The sequence below is a fragment of the Acinonyx jubatus genome, chromosome B2 (assembly GCF_027475565.1).
Source record: "Acinonyx jubatus isolate Ajub_Pintada_27869175 chromosome B2, VMU_Ajub_asm_v1.0, whole genome shotgun sequence".
NCBI classification, from domain to species: Eukaryota; Metazoa; Chordata; class Mammalia; order Carnivora; family Felidae; genus Acinonyx; species Acinonyx jubatus.
In genome coordinates, this window is record NC_069385.1 from 44,604,984 (window position 1) to 44,619,350 (window position 14,367).

Below are 14,367 nucleotides of genomic sequence, written 5' to 3' on the forward strand. Positions count from 1 at the left end.
GTGTAATTTAGGATAGTCTAGGTAACCCTAGACTGAGAAACAGGAGACCAGCATTCTATTTTGAGATTTGTACTTGGTCAAGTAATTTAACCTTTATGGACTTTAGTTCTTCATTTGCATATGGGAGTAGGTCAGAGGTTATGCACAGAACATTTTTTTTTGCTTGTGAAATTAAATCATTTCAAGGCAGCCTTCAAACAATAAAGATTTACATTCTTTTGCAAGAATGCAAATACCCTTTTCCTTTGCTTCCCATCTCTAGTTTTCTTGGTGATCTACATTATTTCTTAAAATGAAATATTTGAATTTTAAATTCTTAAACATGGCATGTAATGGCATTACAGCTCTACTGGGTTTGCAGGAGGATTGTTTGCTTGAGGTATATTTTGTATCTTTATGGACTTCATTTTTACCTTCAGTGTTACTCATTCATCCATTCATCCATCCATTCATTTTTTTCACTCAGTTTTTATTATTTTGTTTCTTGGCCTAGTAGAATATGAATGCTTGAGCCTGATGACCAAGCTGAGCTGAATTAAGTTCATTTTACTTCCCTGTGATGACCCTATGTACTATTGACCTGGAAAGGCTGTTCACATGGCCGTGGGCTTAGGGAGATTAATGACTTCACATCTCCCCTGACTTGCAGATAGAGGATAGATAGGTGGATAGATGGGTAATTTGTTGTCTGTTCTGTAATAGTAAGTTTTGTTTCTAAGAAAGTTTGCATTGTAAAAAATAATTGCAATTTAAGAGATTAAGTTGTAATTTGATTTGTGAAAATTTTTACAGGAGAGAAATAACTTATAGCTCTTTTCAGGTAAACTGCCTGGTGAGACTTAATCTTAAAACTAGTGTGAGATATCCAGAAAATGGTACAGTTGAATGAAATTTTAGAAGGCATTTAAAAAAAATTAAGTTTTTATATAAAAAGGGAAGCTGTTTTTACTGACTAGCTTTTAAAATGAGTTTTGTTTTGAATTATTGGCCTCTTTTTAAAAATTATTTTTAATGTTTATTTTCGAAAGAGAGAAAGCGTGCGCAGGGGAGGGACAGAGAGAGAGAGGGAGACACAGAATCCAAAGCAAACTCGAGGCTCCGGGCTGTCAGCACAGAGCCCGACATGGGGCTAGAACTCACGAACCGCTAGATCGTGACCTGAGCTGAAGTCGGACGGTTAACCAACTGAGCCACCCAGGTGCCCCTAAGTTATTGGCTTCTTTAAGCTGTACCTCAGATTGTCCTTTAAGTTGCTGATAATCTGGCTGGAGATCAGAAATGCCCTCTACCCTCTTTTTTTGAAACCAGTTTTCATTTTGTTTTATATACACAGAAAAGCTTATGCACAGAATTGTATACTGTTGCTATCATAAGTAATCACTAAAAGAGTATAAGCCATACGTTTGGCTATAAGGAAACAAGTTTCTCACTATCCTTAAATAAAAGCAAGAAATTTAGGAAAGCATGATTTTTATGATACTGACACTTGACATACAGTTTTTCTAACATTCTTGACAGTTATTTTTATATGATTCTTTTTTGTGTTTATTTTTAGACTTGATACAGATAACAAAATGCCAAAAGAGGGCTTAATATTTTAGGTTTATCTTTGATTAAAAAATTACTTGAACAATTTTTTTTTTTTTTTTTGGTACCTTTTCACTTACTGTGATGACTATTGCATTCTGGTGCATTTTAAAACTATTGTATGCTTTCTTTTATGCTTTTTGCCTCGGGTTTTTTTCCATTTTTTCTTGTCTTCTTTTGATTGAATTTTTTTCTTCATGCCATTTTCCTTCTAGTTTATTAGAATTATACACTACCTGTGTTTTTAGAAAACAGCTTTATTATTGGGGTGCCTGGATGGCTCAGTCAGTTAAGTGTCCAACTCTTGATCATGTCAGGTCATGATCTCACAGCTTACAAGATCGAGCCCTGTGCTGACAGTGGGGAGCCTGCTTGGGATTCTCTCCCTCTCTCTCTGCCCCTCCCCTGCTCATTGTCTTTCTCTCAAAATAAATAAACTTAAAAAACAAAAAAACAAAAAAACAAACTCAGCTTTATTGACATATAGTTCACGTATATACAGTGTATACTCAGTATACAATTTAATGGTTTTTAATATATTCTCATTGTGCAGTTATTACCACGATCTAATTTTAGAACATTTTTAGCCTCTGTTAAAGAAATGCATTAGCTATCACTCTTCATCTTCCCTAAGCAACCACCAGTCTTTCTGTCTCTATAGATATCTTTGTACTGGGCAAGTCATATAAATGGGATCATCTAATATATGGTCCTTTGTGACTGATTTCCATTAAGCATAATGTTTTTAAGATTCAAGTTGTAGCATATACTAATACTTCATTTCTTTTTATTGCCATATAACATATTGTATGGATAATACCACAATTTATTTATCTTTTCATCAGTTGATGGCAATTTGGGTTATTTTGGCTTTGGGCCATTAAGAATAATGTCTCTGTGAACATGTTTTCATTTCTTTTGGGTATGTATCCAGGATTGGAATTGCTGGGTAATATGGTAACTCTGTGTTTAACTTTTGGAGGAACTGCCAGACTGTTTCCTAAGCAATGGGGCCTTTTTTCATTCCCACCGTGTTGTATGAAGGTTCCAGTTTCTCCACATCCTTGCCAACACTTACTAATATGGCATTTTGATGATAGCCATTCTAGTGGGTATGAAGTGGTATCTCATTGTGGTTTTGACTTGCAGTTCCCTGATGACTACATGATGTCCAGCATCTTTTCATATGCTTTCATAAGTCAGTTTGTATATCTTCTTTGGAGAAATGTCTGTCTAAATCTGCACCCATTCTTAAATTGGGTCATTTGTGTTTTTATGGAGCTGTAAGAGTTTTTAATATAATCTAGATACAAGTCCCTGTGAGATAAATGATTTGCAAAAATTCTCTCCCATTTTGTGGGTAGTCTTTTTACTTTCTTGTTAGTCTCATTGACAGCAAGTTTTAAAAATTTTGATCAAATCCAGTTTATCTTTACTTTTTTTGTTGCTTGGGCTTTTCGTATTGTATGTAAAAAAAAACAAAAAAACACTGTCTGACTTAACATTATGAAGATTTACACCTATGATTTCTTCTAAGAGTTGTATAGTTTTAGCTGTTGCATTTAGGCTTATGATTCATTTTGAGTTAATACTTGTGGATTGTACAAGGTAGGGGTTCAACTTTAGCTTTACAGTTGTACCAAGTCTACCTATTCTTTAGTTGTTAATGTAGACGTTACAATATGCAACCCTTAACTTGACTGTCTAGAATGGTGATTAGAAGCTTTGTCTTCCTCTCATAAATATAAGGACCTTAAAACATGGGAATACTGATCTACCCCTGTTTTGAGTTGTATGTCACAGTTGCCAAATATTTTGATTCTATCTTTTTTAGCCCAACTGATTTTATTGTTTTATGCAATTGTCCTTCATTTTTTAGATTTGTGTTTACTTAGAAAAACTTTTTATTTTTATTTATTTTTTAATTTTTTTAATGTTTATTTTAGAGAGAGAGAGAGAGCGAGTGTGAGCAGGGGACAGGCTGAGAGAGAGGGAGGCAGAGGATCTGAAGCAGGCTCTGTGCTAACAGCAGACAGCAGACAGTCTGATGCAAGGCTTGAAGTCACAAACTGAGAGACCATGGCCTGAGCCAAAGTCAGACCCTTCACCTACTTCACCCAGGTGCCCTTTATTTATTTATTTATTTATTTATTTATTTATTTATTTATAATTCAGGGGTCATTTGTTTTCTATGTGAAAGAAACTAAAGGAATCTTAGTAGCTCTTCCGGTGAGTCTGTTGATGATAAGCTCCATTTTTGTTAGCTGAAAATATATTTTGACCTCATTCTTGAAAGATAGCTTGCCTTTCCAAACAATTCTTGGGTGCCAGTTACTTACTATTAACACTTTGAAGGTAATACTTCACTGTGTTGTAGATTCCATTATTGCTGTTGAGCATTATTGCTCAAGAGCAGTCATCTTGAGAGTTCTTTTATGAATAGTCTGCCTTTTCTCTCTGGCTCACATCTCATTGTCTGCTGTTTTGTAGTTTCCTTCTGATAAACTTTAGTCTTGGCTTGCAGCTGTGTATGTAATGGTAAAGTATGAACCCTGAGGGGAAGGGCTATATTCATCTTTTTGTGAATAATGTATTTTCATTGTCTTTTCTACCTAATGCAGTTCCTTGTACAGGGTTCATTCCTAGGAGATTCTTCGGTTTAATTATTGTTGAGTTTCTTTCTATAGGTCTTTTCCTACCAGAATGTAGTTTAGAATATTTTTAAATATTTATAAAAATATAGGGAATGCTTAGAGATGTTCATTTGTTTTAAAAGGATATGGTTACATGTGGCATAAAAATGTGTTTTTTTCTGGTATGATATGATTAAAGCATTAGCAGGAAGGGAAAAAAGTATCATGGTGGCATATGAAACTTAATTATTGCCTTTGGTTTAGAGTTAAAATTTTTATTTAAAAATTTGTTAGAATAGTTATGTTAAATAAAAATATTTTGATATGGGGTTATATAGTTTCCTGATTAATTTTTGATTATGAAGACTTGTGATTTATTGTTGTAATATAGGTCTGGAGGGTGTGGTCTTTTTTGAATTCATTTCCTTTTAACTTTAAAAAGGATAGGGAAGAGAGAGACTATCTCTATGTACAAGAGAAGATAGAATCAATGTATTCATCTATTTCCAGGTAACAATAACATGACAGTGAAACAGAAGGTTGAGATTTTGTTTAGAATTCAGAATACGTTATCTTAAATATTATTCACTTGTCTTGTCGGGTTATAGTGAAGTCCTCTTATATTTTTCCCTTGCAAGCTGAAATCTGTCTGAAACCATTAGCTGTACTATGCTCTCTGTGAATGCTATAGACCCAGTCCTCTGGCTTTTAAAAGGACTACACTCTGCTGGTTTCAGATTTCATTGTGGTGACTTAGATGTGGCCCAGATGCCATTGTAATAACTTGCATTTGAGATTTGTGTCTACAATTAGATAGTATAATAAAGCACATGAGGAATTGTATTTTGTCTACCCCTAATTGCCTGTGTTTCATTAGGGCAAAATAACATTTTTAAGGTGTTAAAATTAATATTTTTCTGGACTCCTTTCTGAGAAATAATGGTCCCTTTTCTAGATATTCATACTATCAAATTTTTATTTTTTTCTTTATTATTTCATGTTGTATGTGCATGTGTATGTATGTGCATATGTGTGTTAACAGACTAAGCTTTAATTAATCCTTAGTTTTGGCAGTACTGAATTCTGAAAGTCACAGTCAGTAAGTTTTTACACTAGAACTCAGATACTGGTGATGGTTGAGGTTGGGATATTTAAGCTTGAAGTCTTCAGAACTGGAATCAGACCCAGATGGAATGATGTTGTAGTGAATAGAACAGAGAATCACTTACTGAGCAGTAATATTTCCTGGTCCCCTCTCTACCTTAACTGAATCAGGATCTCTTTGAATAGGGCTTCAGAGATCTCAGGTAACTTTTAGTATGTTAAAGTTTGAGAACTTCAGATAAGTGACTTTTAGGAATAAATTCTATCCTCTGTGTAATATTTGAATAGTATATATCGATTTTTTTCAGATTTGTAGGAGTAAATGCTAGTCTGATATGGAATTTGTTTTTATCACCAGTTGTTGATTTTCTATGAAGTTGGGAAATACTGAGCTAGCACAGGAAGACAGAAAAGTAGCACATTATCAGATATAAGTAACAGCCAAGGCAGTGATCTCTGGTCTCAGAGGTTTCAGCTGTGACATGGAAAGTGAGACAGTCACCTGATACATTATTCATACTTAAGTAACAGTGTTATTTGAGATATTTTAAACTCTTTGAGGTCACAAACCAAGACATCTTTGCAATAGTTTGACCAAATGGTCAAGTTATGCTCCTTGAAAAGAAATTAAAATAAGACATTGTATGTCCTCTTTCCATGATGAAGGGTGTACCTTTGTTAAGTTTGGGGTGTATTCTTTCATACCATTTCTCTGCTCATAAATAGATACATATTTACATACATTCACTTATATGCTGGCATATTTTAAATATTGATATGTATAGACAGATTGCCCCTCTTCTCTCAAATGCTATAGCAATTTATGATTCCATTATTGTAGGATATTATAGCCTTTAATAATTTTATGAATAGGATAGGGAACACACTTTAACTATTAATGAGTTTGAACATCTGGGTTTTTTTTTAACATGTATTATTTATTTTTATTTCTTGTGATTTGCTTTCTAATTTGCTTGTTTTAAAATTGGTTTGTTAGGTTTTGTTTTGTTTTAATTTATTGGAGTTCCTTGTATAGTATGGATATTTACTCTTTTGTCTGTTATATGATGGAATAATGTTTACTTAGCTATTTCAGTGATGTGATAATAATTAACATTTTGCTTTGTACCGGGAATTCTTCTGAGTCCTTTCTGTGCAATTTTTTCTTTTAATCTTCACTGTTGTCATGTCTACTTTATGGATGAGGTGACTGTGATGCAAGGAGGTTAAGTAAGTTGTTTGAACACATGTGACATGTGACTGAGTGGGAGAGCCAGGATTTGAATCTAAAAAGACTAGTTTTAAAACTGTTACATTTAACCTTATACTTTACTTACTAAGTTTTTTCAATGTAAATAACTGAAAATTAAAAAAAAAATTTTTTTAGTTTTAAAGATATTCAGGACACCTGGGTGGCTCAGTTAGTTAAGCATTGGATTCTTGATTTTGGCTCAGGTCATAGATCTCATGGTTCATAACATTGAGCCCTGGAAGCCTCACTTCAGACTCTGTGCTGACAGCCTGGAGCCTACTTGAGATTCTGTTTCTGCCCCTCCCTGCTCATGCCTTTTTCCTCCCTCTCTCTCAAAAATTAATAAGCTTAAAAAAATAAAGATATTTAATGATTTTAATACAAATACTCGTTTAGGAATAGTGACACAAACGTGTGTGTTTATGTATCTATACACATAATTATATAGTTGGTAAACAGATTTAATACTATAATGTATTAATACAGATATTTCATAGGCTTTTAGTGACGTTTGTCCTATTTCTATTTAGAACTGACCTTTAGTAGCATATTCCCTTTCTTTTTTCTATTGATTACCATAATAATCTGTTAATCTTCATGTGGCTAATCATTTTGCTTTAATCCTCAACAGTGTTATTGGAATAATCATTTTAAGTATGGTGTTGATCATGTTACTCCTTTGGAAACTTTCAGTGGTATCACATTTCTTGCTTAATGAAGGCCAGCCTCTTTCCTTACCTGGGCATTTGAAGACTTACATAACTGTTTCACCTTTACCTTTCAGGAATTGACTTGAGCAATTTTTTTTTTTTCTGTTTAAAAAATTTAGTTTGCTGGCTGTGATGCAATGTGTAGTATACTAGTCTTTGAATCTAATGGTTCAAGTTCAGATTTCCATGGCATTTTATTTTGTTTGCATGCAATAGGACATAATCCAAAGCACTGCCATTTCTAGAATTTCTATATAGGTATGACCTAAGATGTGTCAGACTGGTTGGAAAGGGAGTGAGGGAATCAAGTACATTTATCTGAAACGAGGTTTGCATAACAAACAAAAGATTTTTCTTTCTTAACATTGTGTATTGGAGTTGATGGGAGATTGGGTATGGGGGGCAGGACTGAAGTCTACCCCTGCCACCCTAGTGTTCAGCCACTGGTATTAGATACAGGTTTGCAGTATCTGAAAGACCCTCCTTACTGTGTGATCTTGAGCAATATACTTAACTCTAAATGTTAATTTTCTCCTTTGAGCAACTTTTCTTGACACTGCATACAGCAGACAAATGGGATAATTTGTTATTTACTTCGGGAATTACATTCTTCTGGCTTTATACTCTGATCAGTTAGTGTTCTTAATCAGCCAAAGAAGCTTGCTGACCTGATTGAGAAGATGAAGAATTTATTTAAGGGTGTTTGGTACCTCATAGAATTTTGGGGGAAGGCTGGAGAACCAGGCTTCAGGTTAAACTTACAGGTAATATGCCTCAAATCATTTCTGAGAACTGTCACTTCTCTAGCCCCACCAAGCACCAGTGCTGCCCAGTTGCTGCCCTTCTGGGGTGGTGCTCCCATTGTGGAAGGCCGATGCCTCTGCTGTTGCCTATGCCAGCCAAAAATGGTGGGTCCATCTGGAGCCTGTTTTCTAAGTGACTCCCTTCCAAACTGAAATCTTGTGCTGGTGCTTCTAATGTCTGCATCATAGTTGCAGAATATGTTGGGAATTTGAGATCTAAAATTAATTTCGTGTGATTAGACTTATAATAATGTGGCAATTTTCATGAGTATAAAAAGGTTCTGCAGAAGCTGATGAAAAGCTTGAACATGTTAAATAAGTGTTCACTATAATACTTTTGCTTGTATTCTCCCATCTGTAATATTTTTTCTTCTTTATCTCCAAGTGAAGAAATTCTGTGTAAAGACCTACTGGAATTTCATTGTTTGAATTAGTCTGCCTAGCTCTTTCTAATGTGAATTTTCTTATGACCTTTTCATCATTTCTTTTTGCATTATTTTATTTCTTTAAAACAATATCAGTGCTAACAAGTAATAGTAAATATATTCTAATGTACCAAACAATATGGAAAATATAGAATAAACTCTGAAGGTTGCCTTTTACTACTCATCTCTTCTCCCTTCATACTTTGAATTGCTATCCTATTTCGAAGCTTCCTCTGGTAAAATTTATAATCTTTAATTTTAAGTTGGCACATTTGATGATAATTTGGAACTTGATGGTAAGTTCATGGAATATAGAGGTCTTTATTTGTGCTTTGGGTTTCCATGGAGCCTCTAAAACTGTTACTGTGTGTAGAACAATAACACAGGAAGGCTTGACCTAAGGCAATAGCTGTGTAATCATTTTGGAAGTGAAGGCTTACAACTTAGGGATTTAGTGAATGTGCAGAGAAAGATAGCCATCTAAAGTAGACTCCAGGAGTTCTAGCTTGGGAATCATACCATTGATGATGCCATTTAAAGGAGACTAGGAATGGAGGAATTACTCTGTATCCACAAATATATTGCTGGAATGCTTTCTGATTATGTTCCACTGTTTATTTATTTTGAGGGAGGGACAGAGAGAGAGCCAGTGTATGTGAGTGGAGGGGGGAGGAGGAGGAAAGAAAGAGAATCCCAAGCGGACTCCCAGCCTTTAGTGCAGAGGCCGGTATGGGGCTTGAACTCATGAAGTGCAAGATCATGACCTCAGCCGAAATCAGGAGTTGGACGTTTAACCCACTAAGCCACTCAGGCACCCTACCCGTATTTCTGATTTGAATTAGAGTTTGGGCAGGTGCTAAAATGTTTAAGTGTGGCATAGATTTCCACAGTTCAGGAAAGACCATGAAAAATACATTTTCTGGTAAAGTTATTTCTGGGCTGGATGATGAATAAGACCTCTCAGTGAGGAGATGGATTTTTCTTTTAAAAAAGTAAAAATAATTAAATAAGGTGACTGTAAACCTGTTTTCTAGTCCTTTGTCATCTGTAAGCAGATAGTAAATGGGCATATATTCCATTGTGTATCCATTTTTAGAAAATAATATTTGAAAGTATGTTTGGTTTATTTCAGGTAAACATAATGATAATAAACTCATTTTGATAAAGTATCTCTGAAAAACTTGTGCTGGGAAACCATATTCAGATATTTGTTTTGGCATTTCACATTTAGACCCTTCCCCCCCACCCCCATTAATTATAACTAATTTGACATTCTTTTCTCTTTCCAGATCATTCAACCTCAAGTGGCACATTATCTTTTAAGCCTAGTCGGTCGTTGGTTACTCTTCCTACTGCCCATGTCATGCCGTCTAACTCCAGCGCTACAGTTTCCAAACACAGGGAATCATTGACGTCAGATGGCTCAAAATGGAGTACTAGCCTCATGCAAGCATTGGGAAACCACAGTAGGGGAGAACAGGACTCTTCACTAGACATGAAGGACTTCCGGCCCCTCCGGAAATGGTCATCTTTATCCAAACTCACTGCCTCGGATAACTTCAGCCAGGGTGGCATTGTACACACGGAAGAGTCAAGGAGTGGTTTGGAAAAGACAGGGAGAGGCAAGGTTTTAACCTCGCAACTAAGAACAATTGGGCCTAGCTGCTTACATGATAGTATGGAGATGCTTAAACTAGAAGACAAGGAAATAAATAAAAAACGATCGTCAACTCTGGACTGCAAATATAAATTTGAGAGCTGTAGCAAAGACGACTTTAGAGCTTCCTCCTCCACCCTTAGGAGACAGACCTTAGACATGACATACAGTGCCTTACCTGAAAGCAAGCCCATTATGACAAATGCAGAGGCTTTTGAACCTCCGAAATATTTACTGCTTGGTCAACAGGCAGTAGGTGGAGTCCCCATTCAACCTTCTGTGAGGACACAGATGTGGCTTACGGAGCAGTTGCGGACAAACCCGTTGGAAAATAGAACTACAGAGGACTCTTACAGTTTAGCTCCTTGGCAACAGCAGCAAATTGAAGAGTTTCGACAAGAAAATGAAACACCAGTGCAGGTATGGCTCAAAGTCTAGTGTTTGCTTCCCTCCAGTGGATGTTACGAGTACAGTAGCACACTTGCAGTAAGTGTATGACAGTGTGTCCACAGACACAGATGGTTTTGTTTTTCCTCTTTCCTACAAGTTACTAAGTTTATAAAAGTTGCTACAAGTTTATAAAAGGTATAAACTCCCAAAGTATTGTTTGGATAAACAAAAGTTAAACAAAGACTTGAGGCTGATTAACATGGAAAATTTAAAATCTTGTACCTAACTTAGTTTTCACTTTCCTTCTCATTTGTTAAGTGGGCATAAAAATAAAGAAAAATATACTTAATTTAAAGAAACTTGAAACAGATATGGGGACTGGCACAGTATAATTGGAAAAACAGTAATTCTGGAGTATGAGGTCTTGGATTTTATTTCTGGTTCTATCAAATTCAGAACCTGGATGATTTTCTACCTGTCATTTAATACTTCATTTCTTTGGGTCTTAGTTTCTTTTCCCTTTCTTCTTTTTTTTTTCTTGAGATATAATTGACATATAACATTACATTAGTGTCAATTCTACATCATAATGATCTGCTATGTATATTTTGTGACCTTATCACCACAATAAATTTAAGTCTGGTTAACGTCCCTCACTATGCATAGTTTCCATTTTTTTTCCCCTTGTGAGAACTTGTAAGATTTTCTCTTAGCAACTTTCAAATATATAATACTATATTATTAATTATAGTCATCATGGTATATATGATGCTGTACAAGTCACATCCTCATGACTTATGTATTTTATAGCTGGAAGTTTGTCTTTTGATTCCCTTCACCTATTTTGCTCACCCCCAGCCCATGGCAACCACCAGTCAGTTCTCTATATCTGTGATTTTTTTTTTTTAAGGTTCTACATGTAAAAGATCATATGGTATTTGTCTTTGACATAATTCACTTAGCATAATGCCCTTAAGGTACATTCATGTCACAAATGGCAAGATTCCATTTTTTTTTTAGTGACCGAATAATATTGTGTTGTATATGTACCACATTTTGTTTATCCAGTCAATCATCAGTGAGCACTTAAGGTTGCTTTCATGTCTTGGCTGTTGTAATTAGAGCTGTAGTGGACATAGGAGTGCATATATTTTGGGGAGTTAGTGTTTCCATTTCTTTCAGATAAATACCCAGAAGGAGAATTTTTTAATTTTTCATTTTTTGAGGAACCACCCACACTGTTTCCCATAGTGGCTGCATAAATTTACATTCCCACCAACACTACACAAGGGTTCTTTTCTCTCCATATCTTCACCAACACTTATTATCTCTTGTCTTTTTGATCGCCATTCTCACAGGTGTGAGGTGATAACCTCATTGTGGTTTTGATATGCATTTTGCTGATAGTGATGTTGAGCACCTTTTCATGTATATGTTGGCCATGTGCATGTCTTCTCATTTCTTCATCTATGAAATGAGAAAGTGGAAGTAAAGTTATTTATAAAGTTTTGGTGGTGTTTGAAATCTGTTAGGTTTATAAAATAGAGGTGTGCTTATTTTAAAAAGATTAAGTTGGGTATCAAGATTTATTAATCAGTTTGAAGAAAGCACTTTATAAAATATCACATATAAATAAAATGGGTGTGTATCCCCTAAAGTAACATGTAAATGTGTACATTTTTTTTGATCTGGAAATGTTTTCTATTCCAAGATAATTTCCACAGCTCATTTTAACTGGGAAAGCAATTATCTGTAGAATTTTCTGTAAATTCTATCATCCATTTTTTATTAACAGTATTTTCTGAAACAGTATTACTGAAATAGTAATTTTCTGAAATTAATTCTGTCAGAAATTACAAACTTTCCCTTAGAGAAAACATTTAAAATTACTATTCATTACTGCTACTAATAAAAAATAATAAAGATTAAAGGAATATATTCTATGGAAGGATAAGGAGATCACTTATCTAGAAACCTCACAAATCTGAGTATAGTCTCAAAACGTACACACACCCTGTTGTGCTACATTCACAGAATCCTTAACACGTCCCTTGTGCCTTCCTTACTCTTGTTTTGGGCAAGACTGCTTATAGTCTTGATTATGTATATTCAAATCACATAACCAAACAAGCATTATTATAATGTCTGAACTACAAATCAGAAAAGAGCAACTTAACTAGACTTGTGATTTATCAGTTCAAGTGATTGAAAGATAGGGAATGTAATTTTTAAAAGACTATTATATTTTATTTTTTAATTAAAAAGTTTTTTAATTTTATTTTTGAGAGACACACACACACACACACACACACACACACAGAACAATGACGGGGAGGGGCAGAGAGAGGGAGACACAGAATCTGAAACAGGCTCCAGGCTCTGAGCTGTCAGCACAGAGCCTAACTCGGGGGCTGAGCTCATGAACCCCGAAATCATGATCTTAGCTGAAGTCAGATGCTTAACTGACTGAGCCACCCAGGCGCCCCTGTTATATTTTAGTTCTCAACTGCTTTGTGATTATAGGAGAACAGGGATCAGGCATATACTTTTCCAGCGGGTATTTTTGCACAGAATTGTAGTAGTTCACAGGGTGCTGAACCTTTAGTAGGTTGTGATAACCTAACTTAGTAGGTATGATAGAAAGGTAACTGAGAAAATTGGATGAATTGAATTGAAAGAAGTAAGTCCTAATTCACTCATTCTGCTCAGAGAAACCTCTGCTGTAAACTAGGTTTTTCCCAATCTTGAAGCAGTGCAGAGAGGCTAGGGAGCTTGGAGGTGCACTGTAGAGCCAGACTTCTTTTTAAATCTTCTCCCTAGTACATGTAGAGGAAGCAGGCTACAAAGGGACAAAAGTTGCACACGCCCTGGAATGTCCTGCCTTTTGATTAACCATATTTGGGATGGTTTCTTTGTAGTGCTCTTAAGTTTTGTAGTAGAAAGATGAAACCAGGTAAAGAACACTTAAGACACTTCAGTTGCTATGTTTAAATGATCACTTCTCTTATTCCCTTCTTGGACTATTACAGAAGAAGTCTTCAGTGCCTTCTCCTTGGAGCCTCCAAGTGCTGCCTTTATTATAAAAGTTCTCATCTTAATGGTTTCTTAAAAGACTTAAAAAAATTTGACTTCCTTTTAGTCTAATTTTTATATAAAGGGAAGAGCCGTAATGAGGATTGGCCCATCTGATAAATTGGGAGAATGTGTATGATTTGCCAGCACAACTGCTAAACTCTCACCATGAAAAAACCGTCTTTTTACAACAATGGAAAGGAATTTGGCTGAGAGTCACAATCTAATACCACCATACATTTATATAGAACTTTAGCTTATCTCATTTGATCTTAACAGGTTTTTTTCCCACTGCTTTTGTCCCTCAAAACGTTACTATTGTAATACGGAAGTTTTGCTCTTCTTAGGGATAATCATTGACTTAGCCTCGCAGTCTAATGTTCATGCTGTTCCTTGCTTCCCGTGATTTCCTGCTAAATCAGAGTGCAGGTAGTATAGTACTCTGAAACGTTTTCCTTTGTGAAGGAGGAGAAGCCATCTGTGCCTTGAGGTGGTTAGAATATATATACACCTCCATGTGCAAACTGTCTTTGGGTCTTTTCTCTGTACTATGTTGTCCCTCTCCTGTCACCCTTCCCCAAATCTCTCTGACCCTACAAGGACTATGATAGAAGAGAAAAACAAACAACAAAGCCTTGTCTTCTCTTTGGAGAGAATGTATCCCTTACTATGTCCCTCTTGTGTTTCTTCTGTGGGGAGCAGGGGAATGGGATGGGAATGGAAATTGAATACCT

The 14,367-nt window shown here is 35.4% G+C and overlaps 1 protein-coding gene across 4 annotated transcripts in view; it reads left to right on the forward strand.

The window, feature by feature from the left end:
• CEP85L (centrosomal protein 85 like) overlaps positions 1-14,367 on the forward strand; it is a 169,039-nt gene that overhangs the window by 39,360 nt on the left and 115,312 nt on the right. For all 4 annotated transcript variants that reach the window (XR_008298373.1, XM_053222328.1, XM_027057011.2 and 1 more), the window contains exon 3: positions 9,804-10,591. Coding sequence is in view for 3 of the 4 variants with exons in the window: in XM_053222328.1 (XP_053078303.1) it covers positions 9,804-10,591 (788 nt within the window). In the remaining variant the exon portion in view is untranslated. The remainder of the gene's footprint in view (positions 1-9,803; positions 10,592-14,367) is intronic.